The sequence below is a fragment of the Salvelinus alpinus genome, chromosome 39 (assembly GCF_045679555.1).
Source record: "Salvelinus alpinus chromosome 39, SLU_Salpinus.1, whole genome shotgun sequence".
NCBI lineage: Eukaryota > Metazoa > Chordata > Actinopteri > Salmoniformes > Salmonidae > Salvelinus > Salvelinus alpinus.
The window spans coordinates 1,628,412-1,646,051 of NC_092124.1; the positions used below are offsets into that span (position 1 = coordinate 1,628,412).

The following is a 17,640-nucleotide window of genomic DNA, read 5'->3' on the forward strand; positions in this document are numbered from 1 at the left end:
TAAGGTGAACCAGGTTAGTTCCAACTGGGGTTGGAGCGAAAACCTCCAGGAGGGTAGCTCTCCAGGAGTAGGATTGGATACCCAGCCTTTATACATTTTCATTTCATCCTCTGATTCTTAGCCCCTTGCTCTCTCTTTCTCGCTCTCTCCCTCTTTTGCTTTCCATCTCTTGTCTTCTCTATTTCTATCATCCTCTCTCCTCTTGCTCTCTCTCTTGTCCTCTCCACTCTTACTGTCTCTCACTCTGATCTATCCATTGTTCTATTCATCCATCCCTCTAAATACACTACCCTACCCTCCTACATTACCAAAAGTAATTTTGGAACATCTCATTCCAAAATCATGGGCATCAATATGGAGTTTGTCCCCCCTTTGCTGCTATAACAGCCTCCACTCTTCTGGGGAGGCTTTCAACTAGATATTGGAACATTGCTGCCGGGACATGCTTCCATTCAGGCACGAGCATTAGTGAGGTTGGGCACTGATGTTGGGCGATTAGGCCTGGCTCGCAGTCAGTGTTCCAATACGTACCAAAGGTGTTTGAATGTGTTGAGGTCAGGGCTCTGCAGGTCAGTCAAGTTCTTCCACACCGATCTCGACAAACCATTTCTGTATGGACATCGCTTTGTGCACGGGGCATTGTCATGCTGAAACAGGGAAGCACAGAATCATCTAGAATATCATTGTATGCTATAGTGTTAAGATTTCCCTACTGAAACTAAGGGGCCTAGCCCGAACCATGAAAAACAACCCCAGACATTATTCCTCCTCCACCAAACTTTACAGTTGGCACTATTCATTGGGGCAGGTAGCATTCTCCTGGCTTCCGCCAAACCCAGATTTGTCCTTTGGACTGCCAGATGGTGAAGTGTTATTCATCGCTCCAGAGAACGAGTTTCCACTGCTACAGAGTCCAATGGCGGCGAGCTTTACACCACTCCAGCCGACGCTTGGTATTGCTTTAAGGTAATCTTAGGCTTGTGTGCAGCTGCTCGGCCATGGAAACCCTTTTCATGAAGCTGCCGACGAACAGTTCTTGTGCTGATGTTGCTTCCAGAGGCAGTTTGGAACTCGGTAGTGAGGGTTGCAACCGAGGACAGATGATTTTTCCGCACTAAGCGCTTCAGCGGTCCTGTTCTGTGAGCTTGTGTGGTCTACCACTTCACGGCTGAGCCGTTGTTGCTCCTAGACATTTCCACTTCACAATAACAGCACTTACAGTTACCCGGGGCAGCTCTAGCAGTGCAGAAATTTGACGAACTGCCACTTTGAAAGGTTCACTGAGCTCTTCAGTAAGGCCATCTTGCTGCCAATGTTATCTCTATGGGGATTGCATGGCTCTGTTCACTTTTATACAGCATTGATTGTGGCTGAAGTAGACAAATCCACTAATTTGAAGGGATGTCAACATACTTTTGTATGTATAGTGTATATCTCAAACAGATTCCTATTAGTAAAGCTGCATCATTAAACACTTTGTCTATACTAATTGTATTATCCCCCATAACCCCTCCCCTGTCTCTTCATGGTTTGCGATGTCTTCAAATTAATCAATCAAATGCACTATTTTTATTTAACATCAGCAGTTGCTCACAAAGTGCTTTTATAGGCCTTTGAAAGCATCTTCTACAGGGACATATTATATGATGAACTCTCATCGTGTGTCTCCTCTCCTATAGGTTTGTACTGGCTATCTGCTAAATGGTCATATGACAATATTATTATCAGTATTATTATTGCAGGTTGTTTCTTTCGGGGGTCGCTCTTCAGCCGGGCAACCCAAACCTGATGAATATGATATTATGATGATTAACCCTCACTTTGGCTCTCCCGTCTCTTGTAGATTTGTGCTGGGAGCCGTGTCCCCGGCCGTGGTGGTTCCCTCCATGCTGCTGCTGCAGAAGGATGGCTACGGCTTGGAGCAGGGCATCCCTACCCTCCTCATGGCTGCCGGCAGCTTCGACGACATCCTGGCCATCACCGGCTTCACCACCTGCATGGGCATGGCCTTCGCCACCGGTAGGAATCCAATCAGTCGGGAGCATGTTGATCTGTTCTTCTGTTCTTCTGCTTTAAGCCAATCAGGAGAGAGGTTGTTGATCTGTGCCTCTGCTCTGAGCGAATGATGAGAGGAGACCACTAGAAAAAAAGAATAGAACGTATCTGTTTTTGTTGCAGCATTAATAGAAATCTTCGTGCAATCTGTCCTGGATCCAATAGATGACACCCTCACACTTCGGGAATCGAACCTACGACCCCTGTTGTTTACAAGCGCCATGCTCTACCAACTGAGCCACAGGACCATTAGTATGAGCAAACTGCATGTGTCCTGCTGTTCCTGTGTCTCCCTTTGTATTGCATGCTTTTTATTATTGACCTCCTGCTTGCTTCTGTGTCCTAAATGGTATCTCATTCCCTATATAGTGAACTACTTTTGACCAGGAACCACATAGGACTCTGGTCAAAAGTAACAGGGTGCGATTTGGGACGATCCAGTCTGTTTTGATATTAATTTCATATGTTGTGCTGTGTCTCCCTCTGCAGGCTCCATGTGGTACAACCTGCTGAGAGGTATACTGGAGGTGGGAGGGGGAATGGTAGCTGGGGTACTGCTGGGACTTCTGTTGAGCTACTTTCCCAGCAAAGACCAGGTACGAATCACCATTGAAAGGACTTAGCTTTCAAATGTTCAAATGTTATTAGTCACATGTGCCAAATACAACAGGTGTAGTAGACCTTACAGTGAAATGCTTACTTATAAGCCTTTAACCAACAATGCAGTTTTAAGAAAATACCCTCCAAAATAAAATAAATGTAACAAATAATTAAAGAGCAGCAGTAAAATAACAATAGCAAGGCTATATACAGGGGGTACCGGTACAGATTCAATGTGCGGGGGTAATATGTAGGTAGAGTCATTAAAGTGACTATGCATAGATAATAAGAGAGTAGCAGCAGTGTAAAGGGGGGGAGGGGCAATGCAAATAGTCTGGGTAGCCTATTTGACTATATGTTCAGGAGTCTTATGGTTTGGGGGTAGAAGCTGTTTAGAAGCCTCTTTGACCTAGACATGGCGCTCCGGTACCGCTTGCCACGTGGTAGCAGAGAGAACAGTCTATGACTAGGGTGACACCGCATGGTATAGAGGTTCTGGATGGCAGGAAGCTTGGACCCAGTGATGTACTGGGCCGTACGCACTACCCTCTGTAGTGCCTTGCGTTCGGAGGCCGAGCAGTTGCCATACCAGGCAGTGATGCAACACGTCAGGATGCGCTCGATGGTGCAGCTGAATAACCTTTTGAAGATCTGAGGACCCATGCCAAGTCTTTTCAGTCTCCTGAGGGGGAATAGGCTTTGTCATGCCCTCTTCATGACTGTGTTGGTGTGCTTGGACCATGTTAGTTTGTTGGTGATGTGGACACCAAGGAACTTGAAACTATCAACCTGCTCCACTTCAGTCCCGCCGATGAGAATGGGGGCGTGCTCGGTCCTCCTTTTCCTGTAGTCCACAATCATCTCCTTTGTCTTGATCACGTTGAGGGAGAGGTTGTTGTCCTGGCACCACATGGCCAGGTCTCTGACCTCCCTATAGGCTGTCTCGTCGTTGTCGGTGATCAGGCCTACCACTGTTGTGTCATCAGCAAATAATGATGGTGTTGCTTGGCCGTGCAGTCATGAGTGAACAAGGGAGTACAGGAGGGGACTGAGCACGCACCCCTGAGGGGCACCCGTGTTGAGGATCAGCGTGGAGGATGTGTTGTTCCCTACCCTTACCACCTGGGGGTGGCCCGTCAGGAAGTCCAGGATCCAGTTGCAGGGGGAGATGTTTAGTCCCAGGGTCCTTAGCTTACTGATGAGCTTTGAGTGCACTATGGTGTTGAACGCTGAGCTGTAGTCAATGAATAGCATTCTCACATAGCTGTTCCTTTTGTCCAGGTGTGGAAGGGCAATAGAGAGCTTTTAGTCTAGGAGTAGGCGTAGTCCAGGTCTAGGAAACTGGCCTGTGGAGTTGACCTATAACGGAGCTCAGTTTTCTCAGTAGCGTTTCCCTTTCTCAGTAATGTTACTCCAGGGACATAGTTATTGTTTGGAAAACGTTTCGTAATACTTCCTTCCTTCTCTCTCTCACTATTTCTCCTGTAGGACAACGTAGTGATGAAGCGCTCATTCCTGCTGCTGGGCATGTCGGTGTTTGCCGTGTTCGGCAGCAACGTTGCCGGATTCCCCGGCTCGGGGGGCCTCTGCACCCTGGTCCTCGCCTTCCTGGCCAGCCTGGGCTGGAGAAGGTCAAAGGTCAGTCAACCACACACACACACACACACACAACGACCCCATCCCGTGCCGACCACTCACTCAACCCCGCCGTATCGTGCATCTTCTAGCTAGGCACTTACTCTCTCACCCAAATGCCCCCCGAGCCTTTACCTCCAACACACTGGGCTAAACTAAAACATTGGATAGCAGCTGGACAACTTTAACGTTCCAGTGCAGCACAAACTGCTGTCTTAACACACATTAGGACTTTTCCAGTCAGGATAGAGGCCCAATCCCAAATGTACAGTCACAGAGTCACATCTCGTATTGTCTCTATGGGAGGCAGATTCTCCAGTAGAGTAACAGAGTTGTGAAGTCTTGGTGTTTGCTGAACTCTTCTCTGTCGTCTGCTTTGTGTCGTAGGTGGTTTTTAATGTTTCTATCGCTTGTCTTGATGGCGCCGCTCAAACCCCTCCATTTGCTCTACTTTCACAAATTGTATTTGAAAGCGTCAGTAATTTGAGAAACCGTAACGTGTGTGTGTGTGTGTGTGTGTGTGTGTGTGTGTGTGTGTGTGTGTGTGTCTGTCTCGGTGTGTGTGCAGGTCCCTGTGGAGGACATAGTGGATATTGCCTGGGAGGTGTTCCAGCCACTGCTCTTCGGCTTGATCGGGGCCGAGATCCGAATTTCAGAGCTGGACAAAAACACTGTCGGTGAGAACACAAACACACACACAAACACACAGTCAGTAAGAACACACACTACATATACATTTATACCCCGCTCTTTGGAGATAATCTATTAGGGTCGTTTTTCCATATGTTTTCCTACTTTAACTTGAATAAAGTGTTTATCATTCAACCCCCTTCTCTGTCCCACCAGGCCTGGGCATAGGCTCTCTGGCCATTGGTCTGCTGGTGCGTATTCTCTTCACCTTCGTTTGTGTGCTGTGTGCCGGCTTCAACTTCAAAGAGAAGCTCTTCATCGCTCTGGCCTGGCTACCCAAAGCCACTGTACAGGTACTTAATGTTAAATAGAAACTAAGGTGGCCTGGAGTGGTCTAAACCCCTGCCTCTGGAGCACATGTACCTCTGCCAGCTTACTGCTCTTTCAACATTCTCTCTCCTCTCCATTTTGCCGTATCCAATAAGCATACAAAACAGGATCCAAGGGGTGAAATTTGCTTCACACAAAAAAAGGCTTAACAAGCAAAATAATCATAACATTTGAATATTCTAACTAGTGATTGCGTGACATGCAACACGTATTATTACCTATGTCTGCGTTATTTTAACTTTATGACAGAGTTCCAGCTCTCACAATGTTGAGGGTGACGTGGCCAATGTGTCGATCTCCTCCCCACCTCTTCTCTCCCCAGGCGGCCATCGGCTCCACAGCGCTGGACATGGCCCGCACCAAGGAGGATAAGGAGCTGGAGAAGTACGGCATGGACGTGCTGACAGTGGCTGTGCTCTCCATCCTGCTCACCGCCCCCGTAGGGGCCCTGGTCATAGGACTCACAGGACCTCGCCTGCTGCAGAAACCAAAGAACGCTGCCTGGGGTGAGGACGCACACACAGAATGTGCAAACACACTGTCTGCATAAATGCACAGACAGAAGCACACAGCAACAGGAAGGACTGCCTCTCCATCGCTTTTGAAATAGAAACACCCAAAAAAAAACACACCTACTACTAACCTAGCTTGAGTGACAGCTGTTATCCCCACATGATGTACAGTGGCTTGCGAAAGTATTCACCCCACTTGGCATTTTTCCTATTTTGTTGCCTTACAACCTGGAATTAAAATAGATTTTTAGGGGGTTTGTATCATTTGATTTACACGACATGCCTACCACTTTGAATTTGCTAAATATTTTTTATTGTGAAACAAACAAGAAATAAGACAAAAAAACAGAACTTGAGTGTGCATAACTATTCACCCCCCCAAAGTCAATACTTTATAGAGCCACCTTTTGCAGCAATTACAGCTGCAAGTCTCTTGGGGGTACGTCTCTATAAGCTTGGCACATCTAGCTACTGGGATTTTTGCCCATTCTTCAAGGCAAAACTGATCCAGCTCCTTCAAGTTGGATGGGTTCTGCTGATGTACAGCAATCTTTAAGTCATACCACAGATTCTCAATTGGATTGAGGTCTGAGCTTTGACCTAGGCCATTTCAAGACATTTAATTGTTTCCCCTAAACCACTTTAGCAGTATGCTTAGGGTCATTGTCCTGCTGGAAGGTGAACCTCTGTCCCAGTCTCAAATCTCTGGAAGACTGAAACAGGTTTCCCTCAAGAATTTCCCTGTATTTAGCGCCATCCATCATTCCTTCAATTCTGACCAGTTTCCCAGTCCCTGCCAATGAAAAACATCCCCATAGCATGATGCTGCCGCCACCACCATGCTTCACTGTGGGGATGGTGTTCTCAGGGTGATGAGAGGTTTTGGGTTTGCGCTAGACATAGCGTTTTCCATGATGGCCAAAAAGCTCAATTTTAGTCTCGTCTGACTAGAGTACCTTCTTCCATATGTTTGGGGAGTCTCCCACATGCCTTTTGGTGAGCACCAAACATGTTTGCTTGGACACTCTTCCGTAAAGCCCAGCTCTGTGGAGTGTATTGCTTAAAGTGGTCCTATGGACAGATACTCCAATCTCTGCTGTGGAGCTTTGCAGCTCCTTCAGGGTTATCTTTGGTCTCTTTGTTACCTCTCTGGTGAATGCCCTCCTTGCCTGGTCCGTGAGTTTTGGTGAGCGGCCCTCTCTTGGCAGGTTTGTTGTGGTGCCATATTCTTTCAATTTTTTTAAATAATGGATTTAATGGTGCTTCGTGGGATGTTCAAAGTTTCTGATATTTTTTTATAACCCAACACTGATCTGTACTTTTCCACAACTTTGTCCCTGACCTGTTTGGAGAGCTCCTTGGTCTTCATGGTGCTGCTTGCTTAGTGGTATTGCAGACTCTGGGGCTTTTCAGAACAGGTGTGTGTGTGTGTATATGTATGTATATATATATATATATATGATACTTAGATCGCACACATGGACTTTATTTAACTAATTATGTGACATCTGAAGGTAATTGGTTGCACCAGATCTTATTTAGGAGCCTCATAGCAAAGGGGTGAATACATATCCACGTGGCATTTTTCCATACATTTTTTTAGTTTAACTTTTAGATATTTTTTTTTTCTTAATTTCACTTCACCAATTTGGACTATTTTGTGTATGTCCATTATATGACGTCCAAATAAAAATCTATTTAAATTACAGGTTGTAATGCAACAAAATAGGAAAAACGCGAAGGGGGGTGTGAATACTTTTGCAAGGCACTGTAAACGGTGACCTTATACACCCCATTATGGTTTTAACCTCCACTCCTATTATACTCAATTGTGCTTTTTTAAAACCAGCTTGTCATAGCTTTGTCCACACAGCATAGGGAAGGAAGCGTGTTCATGAAAAGCAGTGTCCCTTTATGACTGAGATGATCTTTATTCAAAAAAGCCTGGAATCCAAACTGATATGCTTTGTTTTAACATTGTTGACAGTGGCGAAACAGAGCGTGTCAGTCAGGATCTCAGGCTAATAAAGAGAAGCTGTGGATTGGAGAATGATTTGCATCGTGGCTTCAGGTAGTCTTTGTTTCCTGCCTCGTGTTTCGTCTCAGCCCTGTCACCGCACAATGGTGGTTGCTCTTCAGGTTTGGAGGGAGATCTTTGTCTTTGACTACACTGTGTGTCCTGGTACAACGTGTTACCTGCCCATCACTGTGTCTCAGAATGTACACTCGCTGAGACATTTTCCTTATTGACCATTTGGCCAATCGTCTTATTTAGTTTATACTCACATGGAGGCACTTCAGTTTCTCTCGCACACACACTGCAAAGGCGATTTTTAAAAAAATCATTATTTTCTACCCTTTTTCCTTGGATATGCAGAGCGGGAGCAAAGCGGAACTATAATCGAGACCCCAATCACCTACGAGAGTACCCTCTGATGGCGGGAACCAGGAAGTACACTTCACCAAGGAGGATATGACATGGATGGATCGTAGGGAAATGGGGGCACTTCAAGCGTGCATCAAAAATGGCACCCTATTCTCTTTAAAGTACTGTTTAGAGAATATGGTTCCTATTTCAGACTGGTGACACCCAGGATATTGCCTTTCGGACAGTGGGGTCTCTCATCTGTGTATCTGTCCTTGGTGTGTTTGACATCCTGCAGTGTTTATTTATATCTCCCCCCCCCGAGGGTAGTTTCCAGGCCTCGAACTACAGCTGCCACTCAACCAACAAGCCACTATATCCAAGCATTATGCACTATACTGTAACGTTAATTTCGCTATACTGAAAATTCAGTAATGCTACTACTAAAATGATACCCTATCATTAAAAGTGGTTCGATGAGCTGAGCCACTAGAAGTAAATGTTTTTGACATGGCATATTGTGTGTTCATTATCATACAGTCATACACTGTATGTACGCCTTCACAGCATTTATTTTTTGTCCTTAGGCCTTACGCATCAATTATTTACCAGCTGCTGATGTTGTATTCTGTGTGAATGTAATGTATTATTAGCGGTGGATGGTTGTTGCTAGCTAGACTCAGGGCGAAGGCAAGACAATTTTATTTATTGTACGTTTCCATTTGAGCAATATTCAAATCATGTTGTGCACTAAATGTGACCGAATGATGTCAAAGAACATGAGCAATATGGGCCCCTAGCTAAGATATATTTATGACAGGGGTCTTTCATGCAAAATCAGTCTGGCTCAGATAATAGCATCACACTGTAAAATCTGTTTATAAGAAAAGACTGCCAAACAGTCTGTTTTTTTGTTCTATTCATTTTATGGTGTTTTTTTATTATTCTTATTCAGTATTTATGATTTTGATTCCATAAAGAGTTAATTGTGCAGTTGATTTAGAGATACTTTTGTTACGTTTGTATGGACTCTTGAACGGATCCCTTTAGGTTTTTCAGTAGTAATTTATCATACCATTTAAGAGTCCTGTTTTAACTTTTGAAACTTGAACTGTTAAATTGTAAAAAATGTATTTTCTGAGATCAATGCACATTTTCTGTTAAACTAATTCCATTATAATTTGCTCCAGATTGCGTATATACTGGAGGTCTAGCTCAACTGGAATATTATACCCAGAAATGATTTGATATTGATAGAAACGTCAGCACTGGCCCTTTAACAAAAGTTGTAGTATTTTGACACTAAGAAAACATTAAGGACACCTTCCTAATATTGAGTTGCAGCCCTTTTGCCCTCGGAACAGCCGCAATTTGTCTGGGCATGGACTCTACAGGGTGTCAAAGTGTTCTACAGGGATGCTGGCCCATGTTGACTCCAATACTTCCTACAGTTGTCAAGTTGGCTCGATGTCCTTTGGGTGGTGGACCATTCTTGATACACACGGAGAAACTCTTCAGCATGAAAAACCCAACAGTGTTGCAGTTCTTGACACAAACCGGTGCCATACAATTTTCAAAGGCAATTAAATATTTTGCCTTGCCCATTCACCCTCTGAAGGGCACATACAGTGTTTTTGCAAAGTATTCAGACCCATTGCTATGAGGCTTGAAATTGAGCTAAGGTGCATCCTGTTTCCATTGATCATCCTTGAGGTGTTCTACAACAAGATTGGAGTCCACCTGTGGTAAATACAATTGATTTTACATGATTTGTAAAGGCACTCACTTGTCTATATAAGGTCCCACAGTTGACAGTGCATGTCAGAGCAAAAACCAAGCCATGAGGTTGAAGCGCCAAAACAGGATTGTGTCGAGGCACAGATCTGGGGAACGGTACCAAAAAATGTCTGCAGCATTGAGGGTCCCCAAGAACACAGTGGCCTCCATCATTTTTAAATGGAAGAAGTTTGGATCCACCAAGACTTCCTAAAGCTAGCCGCCTGGCCAAACTGAGCAGTCGGGGGAGAAGGGCCTTGGTCAGGGAAGCGACCAAGAACCTGATGGTGACTCTGACAGAGCTCTGTGGAGATGGGAGAACCTTCCAGAAGGACAACCATCTCTGCAGCACTCCACCAATCAGGCCTTTATGGTGGAGTGGCCAGATGGAAGCCACACCTCAGTAAAAGGCACATGACAGCCCGCTTGGAGTTTGCCAAAAGACACCTAAAGAACTCTCAAACCATGAGAAACAAGATTGTCTGGTCTGATGAAACCAACCTTTTACTATTTGGCCTGAATAACAAGCGTCACATCTGGAGGGAGCCCGGCACCATCCTTACGGTGAAGCATGGTGGTGGCAGCATGTTGTGGGTATGTTTTTCAGCGGCAGGGACTGGGAGACTAGTCAGAATCGAGGGAAAAATGAACAGAGCAAAGTACAGAGATCCTTGATGAAAACCTGCTCCAAGAGCGCTCAGGACCACATTCTGGGGCGACGGTTCACCTTCCAACAGGACAATGACCCCAAGCACACTGCCAAGACAACGCAGGAGTGGCTTCAGGACAAGTCTCTGAATGTTCTTGAGTGGCCCAGCCAGAGCTGTGACTTGAACCCGATCGAACATCTCTGGAGAGACCTGAAAATAGCTGTGAAGGGACGCTCCCCATCCAACCTGACAAGACTTGAGAGGATCTGCAAAGAAGCATGGGAGAAACTCCCCAAATACAGGTGTGCCAAGCTTGTAGCATCATACCCAAGAAGACTTGAGGATGTAATCACTGCCAAAGGTGCTTCAACAAAGTACTGAGTAAAGGATCTGAATACTTATGTAAATGTGAGAATCTAAAAATCTGTTTTTGCTTTGTCACTGTGGGGTATTGTGTGTAGATTGAGGGGGGGTGAACAATTGTATAAATTTAAGGCTGTAACGTAACAAAATGTTACAGGATCTGAATACCTTCTGAATGCACTGTATACACAATCCATGTCAAGGCTTAAAAATCATTTAACTTGTCTTCCCTTTATCTACAGTACACTAATTGAAGTGGATTTAACAAGTGATGTCAATAAGGGATCATAGCTTTCACCTGGTCAGTCTTATGGAAGGGGCAGGTGTCCTTAATGTTTAACACTCAGCGTAGATGCTACTTGTATTGTAATGATGTTTTTGTTTTGTGTTAAGAGGTGAGCAAAGTTCTTATCTTTAACGTGGTGATATTATAATGGGTCAGATGTTTCGATCACCATCAAAAAGCACAGGTCGGGTCCTAGCGTCAAGGTTTTGGAATGGAAAGCAAACAGTAACTGGTCCTGCTGGTGTCCTTAGGTTATGTTGGAATATGAACACCACCCAATAGTTGGCAACATTTTTGTGCAAACAAACTCATGGAAAATGTGTGTCAAATGATTGTAAATCAGTTCCCAAAACTTCAAGGCCTGTTTCTTTCTTTCTTGCCATTTGACAAAAACAAAGTAACTCAGGTCAACTTTTATTTTTTACAAAAGTCCACAGGCGGGCACAGTTTGCCTAAATCCCAGGAAAACTGGATTGGTATTTAACATAAGGATCAGATACCTTCAAATCTCATGTTGATGAATGAATTAAGAAATATTTGCAATACATTCAGTTTTAATGCAAAGTCAGACAGACAACGGACATGTTTGATACTGTAAAGGCAAAAGAATAGAATTGCTTAAATATTTGTAGAAAAACAAGGGTTCATTGTTGAGTGGAGGAGTTTTGTGAAATTGAGATGTCTTAAGATCGTCAGATTGAATACACAACAGTATGAACACAGAATTAAGGCTATGAACAAAGAGAAAACAAATACGTTTGTTTGTATGCAAGTGAACGACTTCAAGCTTACAGTAGTTCGGAGACTGAAAAGGCTAAGTATATATATTTTTTCAACTGAACAAAATATACTACTACCCTAAATAGCAAGTTGCTACCCTGATTGCAATTATGACTTAAGTTCAAATTACCCTCAATGTGATCCCAATAGTTTGAAACTGAGCGGTGCTACCAAGGAGACCAAGGTTAACTGTTTCTAACAAGAGCTACTAGCCAGACTGGAAAATGGCCACTGTACAAAAGGTTCTCAGAAAGAGACAATAAGAGGGAGTGGTGATAGTTTGAAAGGTTTTATGCTACTCTGTGGTATAACCTCTAATGCCCATTATTGGCAAGTTGAAATAAATAAGATTTACAAAAGTGTTGATGGTAAAATCTTTGAGTTAACGTGCCACCAACATTTCTACAGCATATCACTGCCAAAAGCAAAGTATGCGCCATCTTTTTTTTACCAAAACAAAAGACAATTTGGGAGAGTGCAAAAGGCCATGCCCTAAAATACATTTTCTTTAAAGAACTAAAGACAGGAGGGAGTGAAGATGGCGGCTCCCTCAGTGTTAAAGATGGATTATAATATCTTCTTCTTGAGTATGAGAGGCCCCACGTTGTCTCCAGTCAACTCATTGTGCTTTATGTGTGATTTGTCACAAACAGGAAACTGCAACAGGAAACAACTTAATATTAGATGATACGTACAGTATGAGGCATTGCTTAGAGAGAGGCTAACTTGAGCCCCCCCCCCCCCCCCATAGTTGACCATTTATTAACAGTCATATGCTTCCCTTTGGCCTCAAGACAGTGAGAATGGAAAAAGAAACTGTTGATATCTGCATAAATTGCTACGGTTAGAAGACCACTAGCTATTGCTATAAGTCTTTGCATCTAAAACCAATCTCAAGCCAACTACCCCCCCATTCCCTTGGCACGGACGCATGAAGGCTGATCAGGGCCTTTATTCAAAAAGCGTCTCAGAGTAGTACTGCGATCTAAGATTAGGTTCCCCCTGTCCAGATAATCTTCTTCATTATGATCTATCAGGCAGTATTGATCCTCAGCACTCCTGAGAGACTTTGAATATGGGCCCTGAAATTACTAAGAAGGTATAGTGTTAGCAATAACCATCCAACTCTCCCTCTAGTCTAATTTACCGTTTTGGAGCGCCAGCAGCGGCAGTAGCAGACATTTGTGCTCTTCAAGTCCTCAATATCTATCTCGTTAACCACTTTGGGGTTCTCCTTCTGGATCTTCAGGTTGATCAGGCTGTCCTTCTGCTTCTTCTTCTTGGGCAGGAAGGGCCGGATGGTGAGGTAGCCCAGCAGGGCCAAGATTCCCAGGAGAGGCAGCAACCGGAGCCAATCAAGGACTGGGAAGAAAACACAATCAGGCACACACACAGGCAGGCACAGGTAAAACACAGAGTGATATTGGATCTCCTCAATTGTTCCACCCCTGCGGTTCCCATAACATGGGGTTATAGCAGAGTCATACAATTACACAACATGTATAGAGTACCACAGTATGAATCATAAAACCTAGCGGTCAAACAAGGAAATGGTTACAATCGTTTTAACACCATTCATTTTTAAAATAAGGGCTGACCATGGCATGAAGTTTTTGGTAACCATGTAAATCTCTTAGACAAGGTGACTTATCAATATTTTTGTCTGTATTTACCCCACAAAAATGAAACGCTAATGTGGCTATCATAAAGAACTACAATTGCCATGATGATCTGGACGAGACTGCTGAATTCAGGCAAAGGTAAAAAAATCTCTGGATTAACTGTCTAATGTTAGCTAAATTGAGTAATTAATAAATTGCCTAAATTTCTTTCAATTCTGTCAACTGTCTTGTGCAATTTATTATTTTACACAATACCTGTTAGCAAAGGTGTAGGCTTGAAATTATGTGCAGGAGCTTGCAGGGATTTGTAGTCTTGCGTGATGTCTACTTTGATGCTAATTAGCATTTTCAAATCAGTAAATACAGCCGAATATATTGATCAAAGTCGCCTTGTCCGAATTATTTTTTTAGATGGTTATCAAAACGTCACGCCAGGGTAAGCCTACACAAAACACAGCACTTATTTTAAGTGTTTTAAATAATTATTTGACCGCTAGGTTTTATGGGTATTAAGACACCTCCACTGTGGGGCTCTTTAGGCTGTCTCCATTTAGCAGAATACAACTGGCTGGAATGCGGATCACTGTGCACCCCAATGACCCATGATCAGGGCCCATATTAAAAAGTGCTGATTGAGGATAAGGTCCATCCTGTCAATTATCTTATTCATTAAGATCTTAAGGCAAAACTGATTCTATATCAGCTCTCATACTCTCAGATCATCTTAGTATCTGATAGGCTGGCCTACCCATTGATAGTTCAAGAGGCCAATATAACAGTGGATAATGTCCCATGGAGTATTCCATTGACTATGACAACTTTGAGGGCTGTGTATTTAAATCTCATGGCAATTAAATTAAATGGCTTTTGATTAAAAAGAAGGGTGCCTAAAGGGAGAATGTTCATCTCATTATAAGATTTCTCGACTTCAAAAAGGCAAATGTAAAAACACCATCAAATCCGGACAAAATAATTTAATGAGGTGCTCATCCTTGAAGCTGCTAGACTGAATTTGGCTGCGGACGCATCGTTTACACAGGCATCCAATTCTGATCTTTTTTCCACTAATTGGTATTTTGACCAATCACATCAAATCTTTTAACATCAGATTTTTTTCAGAGCTGATCTGATTGCTCAACAATTAGTGAAACAAATACCAGAATTGGTCTGCCTGTGTAAACACAGCCTTGTATTTTTTCCCAGTAATTGGTCTTTTGACTAACTAAACACAATCTTTTGATTCCTGCAGGGACTTTTTACTTGACTCCCATCTTTTCCTGAGAGTGAAAACATTAACATGACAAATGTAATATAGGGGTGGAAAAACCTCAGTAGTTATGCTACTGACTGCAGGCTTATAACTTCAAAACTACACAGAACGGCAATGAAATTAACAATTGAGCTTCCAGTGCCATGTCAATAATTCCAGTCGTTTCATGTTTATGCATCTCCTATAGATTTGCTACTGAAGACTTATTAAATCAATGTTTACAATGTCAATGATCCTCAGTATGGAGCATCTCAGGGCAATGGGAGAAACCATAATTTACCACCACTACTTTCCAGACCTGGATTCAAATCCTATTTGAATTAATTTAAAATATTTTACTCTATCTGTGCTTGATTGAGCTTGCCTGGCTTAATGGACAAATAGAATAGTCCCAAAACTGCAAACCCCTCCCATCTGGCAATTCAGACAGAATAGGGGAAAACACTCAAAGTATTTGAAAGATTTTGAAATAGTACCCATGTCTGCTGCTTTCCTTAGAAAAACAGCACGCTTTTATTTAACTAGGCAAGTCAGTTAAGAACAAATTCTTATTTACAATGACGGCCTACCCATGTCATCTGCACACTCAAGGATATCTGCCAGCCACTAGTTTAGGGCTATTTTTAAGTCCCAAATCTGACACTTTCCATAGGGGTGCATTCAGCGTTTCTTCAAGTTGTCAAAGCTTGAAACAACTAAGTGGTCGCCTGAGGTCTCATAGCTCATTTACAGCCAATATTTACAGTGGGATTGTCATTGTACTTAAATTCAAGGCATAACTTATCCAATGTTGTACACTGACAGTTACTGTCGTCAGACCTTTTCCCTCTCACAACTACTCATAAAGGCTAGTGTGTGAGCCTGGTTCAGGTGTAAGGAATTTGTTCTCCATTGAGTAAGTGTACCGTCCTAGATTTACACTGCCCTATGGGAATACTATGAGTGTTTTTCATGTTTTGCAGCTAAGGCAAAGGAAAGGTTTGTAGATGCAATGTTTAATGACATCAACTTATATCAGCAGCTGTTTCAAAAGGAACTTTTAGAAAGTCCTCTCCAGTGAGTCTTATTAGCCTACATGTGACTGGTTGGTAACAATTCACTTGAAGCAGCTTAAAGTGTTATTATAGGCCAATAGTTGGTTCTCTGTTTTTAGGTGAATTTCAGAAGCTCCATACTTTTGCTTCATTGACTGATTGGTCTCAATGTGCCTGCCTGCCATGAGAGCAAGAATCATCACTGCTAATAGCATATACTTTGTTCATGTCAAGTAATGAACTCCATCAATTGAAGCTTGGAGATTGTTGTTCATACACACAGGAGTATGTAAAACACGCATCACTGTAGCCTGTATATCAAAGTATAAGCAGCATCAACTTGGATTGTAATTTGTACATCTATTTTGTTGTAGCCTAATGTTTCATATGCTTGGAATAACATGGTTTAGTTCCCTTCCATAGCCAAGAGAGGAAATGTGCTACATACAAACGAAACACTTGTTTGGCTGTACACTTAATACGTTTCCACTCTGAGTCTGATACATTGTAACAGTAAATGTATCTCAAAGTAGTGCACTGTTAAGTTACCCTTCAATGTTTAATCAACTTGACCTGAGCCAAGTATGGAACTTTATTCAATATTTAGTGGATTAGCACTTTTACAGCCCCACAGAACCCCCTGACAATCTATAAGAAACTTTGAAAAACCGCACTAAAACTGGCGAACTATTGTGGCTAATCTTGTAGGCGTGCATGCATGCATGGGGACAAGATATTTTGTCTTTCCTGTTTTCAACATCGCAAACATTTACCTGTTAACCTCGCAAATCCTCCGATCGTCTCGGGAAGGGGGAACTTCTTGAGGTAGGCTGGAAGCTGGGTTTTTATGATCTTTGAAATAGTTTCTAAAACCATCTTGAATGAAACTATAGACAGGTTTTAGTTTGAGCTGGATATTTCCTGAGGTCCGTTTGCGTCATTACGCTATTTTAGAAGCTCGAGTCTTGACTGTTGCGTACAAATTGTCCGTGCAATAGAAATAAATAGAGAAGACGCGTAGATGTGTTGGTGAATAGAAGCATTTGCGGAAGATGATGCTAAAACATGTAACAATGAACGTTGGTAGAGTTGGTGTCATCTGATTGGACAGTTTCTAATGGCGCAGATAAAGAGAAAGTAGCCAATTTCTTTACTTTGTTTGATACATAGGCCGATGTGATGTTTGTATGGCAAAGTATCTTACCGATGTTTTCAGCGAAAAATTACATTGTATTCCATTCTATTGTATGCTATTGTATTCTATTATATTTGTTATTTATTTGTGCATTGGCTTCAATCATTCATTGATTCATTCAGCCTTCCTAAGCAAACGTGTAAATGTTTGTTGACTCATAATTTCACCCATATAATAATACTTTAAAGTTTGATTAGAACTTCAAGAGGAAATTAAATAGGCTGGGATGTATATATATATATATATATATATATATATATTACCTTTATTTAACTAGGCAAGCCAGTTAAGAACAAATTCTTATTTTCAATGACGGTCTACCCCGGCCAAACCCGGACGACGCTGGGCCAATTGTGTGGCGCCCTATGGGACTCCCAATCACGGCCGGATGTGATGCAGCCTGGATTCGAACCAGGTACTGCAGTGACGCCTCTTGCACTGAGATGCAGTGTCTTTTTGCATAGTCATCGTGTGTGT

At 42.8% G+C, this 17,640-nt stretch overlaps 2 protein-coding genes across 6 annotated transcripts in view; one reads left to right on the plus strand and one right to left on the minus strand.

The window, feature by feature from the left end:
- Positions 1–11,620, plus strand: part of LOC139566872 (sodium/hydrogen exchanger 9B2-like) — a 29,746-nt gene extending 18,126 nt beyond the window's left edge. For 4 of the 5 annotated variants that reach the window (XM_071388210.1, XM_071388209.1, XM_071388207.1 and 1 more), the window contains 8 exons: positions 1,844–2,019; positions 2,179–2,307; positions 2,545–2,651; positions 4,144–4,293; positions 4,859–4,967; positions 5,137–5,273; positions 5,633–5,816; positions 8,200–11,620. In XM_071388210.1, the coding sequence (XP_071244311.1) occupies positions 1,844–2,019; positions 2,179–2,307; positions 2,545–2,651; positions 4,144–4,293; positions 4,859–4,967; positions 5,137–5,273; positions 5,633–5,816; positions 8,200–8,258 (1,051 nt within the window). In that variant the 3' untranslated portion in view covers positions 8,259–11,620. The remainder of the gene's footprint in view (positions 1–1,843; positions 2,020–2,178; positions 2,308–2,544; positions 2,652–4,143; positions 4,294–4,858; positions 4,968–5,136; positions 5,274–5,632; positions 5,817–8,199) is intronic. The other variant, XM_071388211.1, reaches the window with a different exon arrangement.
- A 44-nt stretch (positions 11,621–11,664) lies between these two features.
- LOC139566873 (CDGSH iron-sulfur domain-containing protein 2B) lies at positions 11,665–17,011 on the minus strand. Its single transcript, XM_071388212.1, has 3 exons — positions 16,742–17,011; positions 13,190–13,404; positions 11,665–12,699 (listed from the first exon to the last, which is right to left on the minus strand). The coding sequence occupies exons 1-3, from the start codon at positions 16,842–16,844 to the stop codon at positions 12,610–12,612; spliced, it is 408 nt and encodes a 135-aa protein (XP_071244313.1). The 5' UTR covers positions 16,845–17,011; the 3' UTR covers positions 11,665–12,609.
- Between the last annotated feature and the right edge of the window lie 629 nt (positions 17,012–17,640).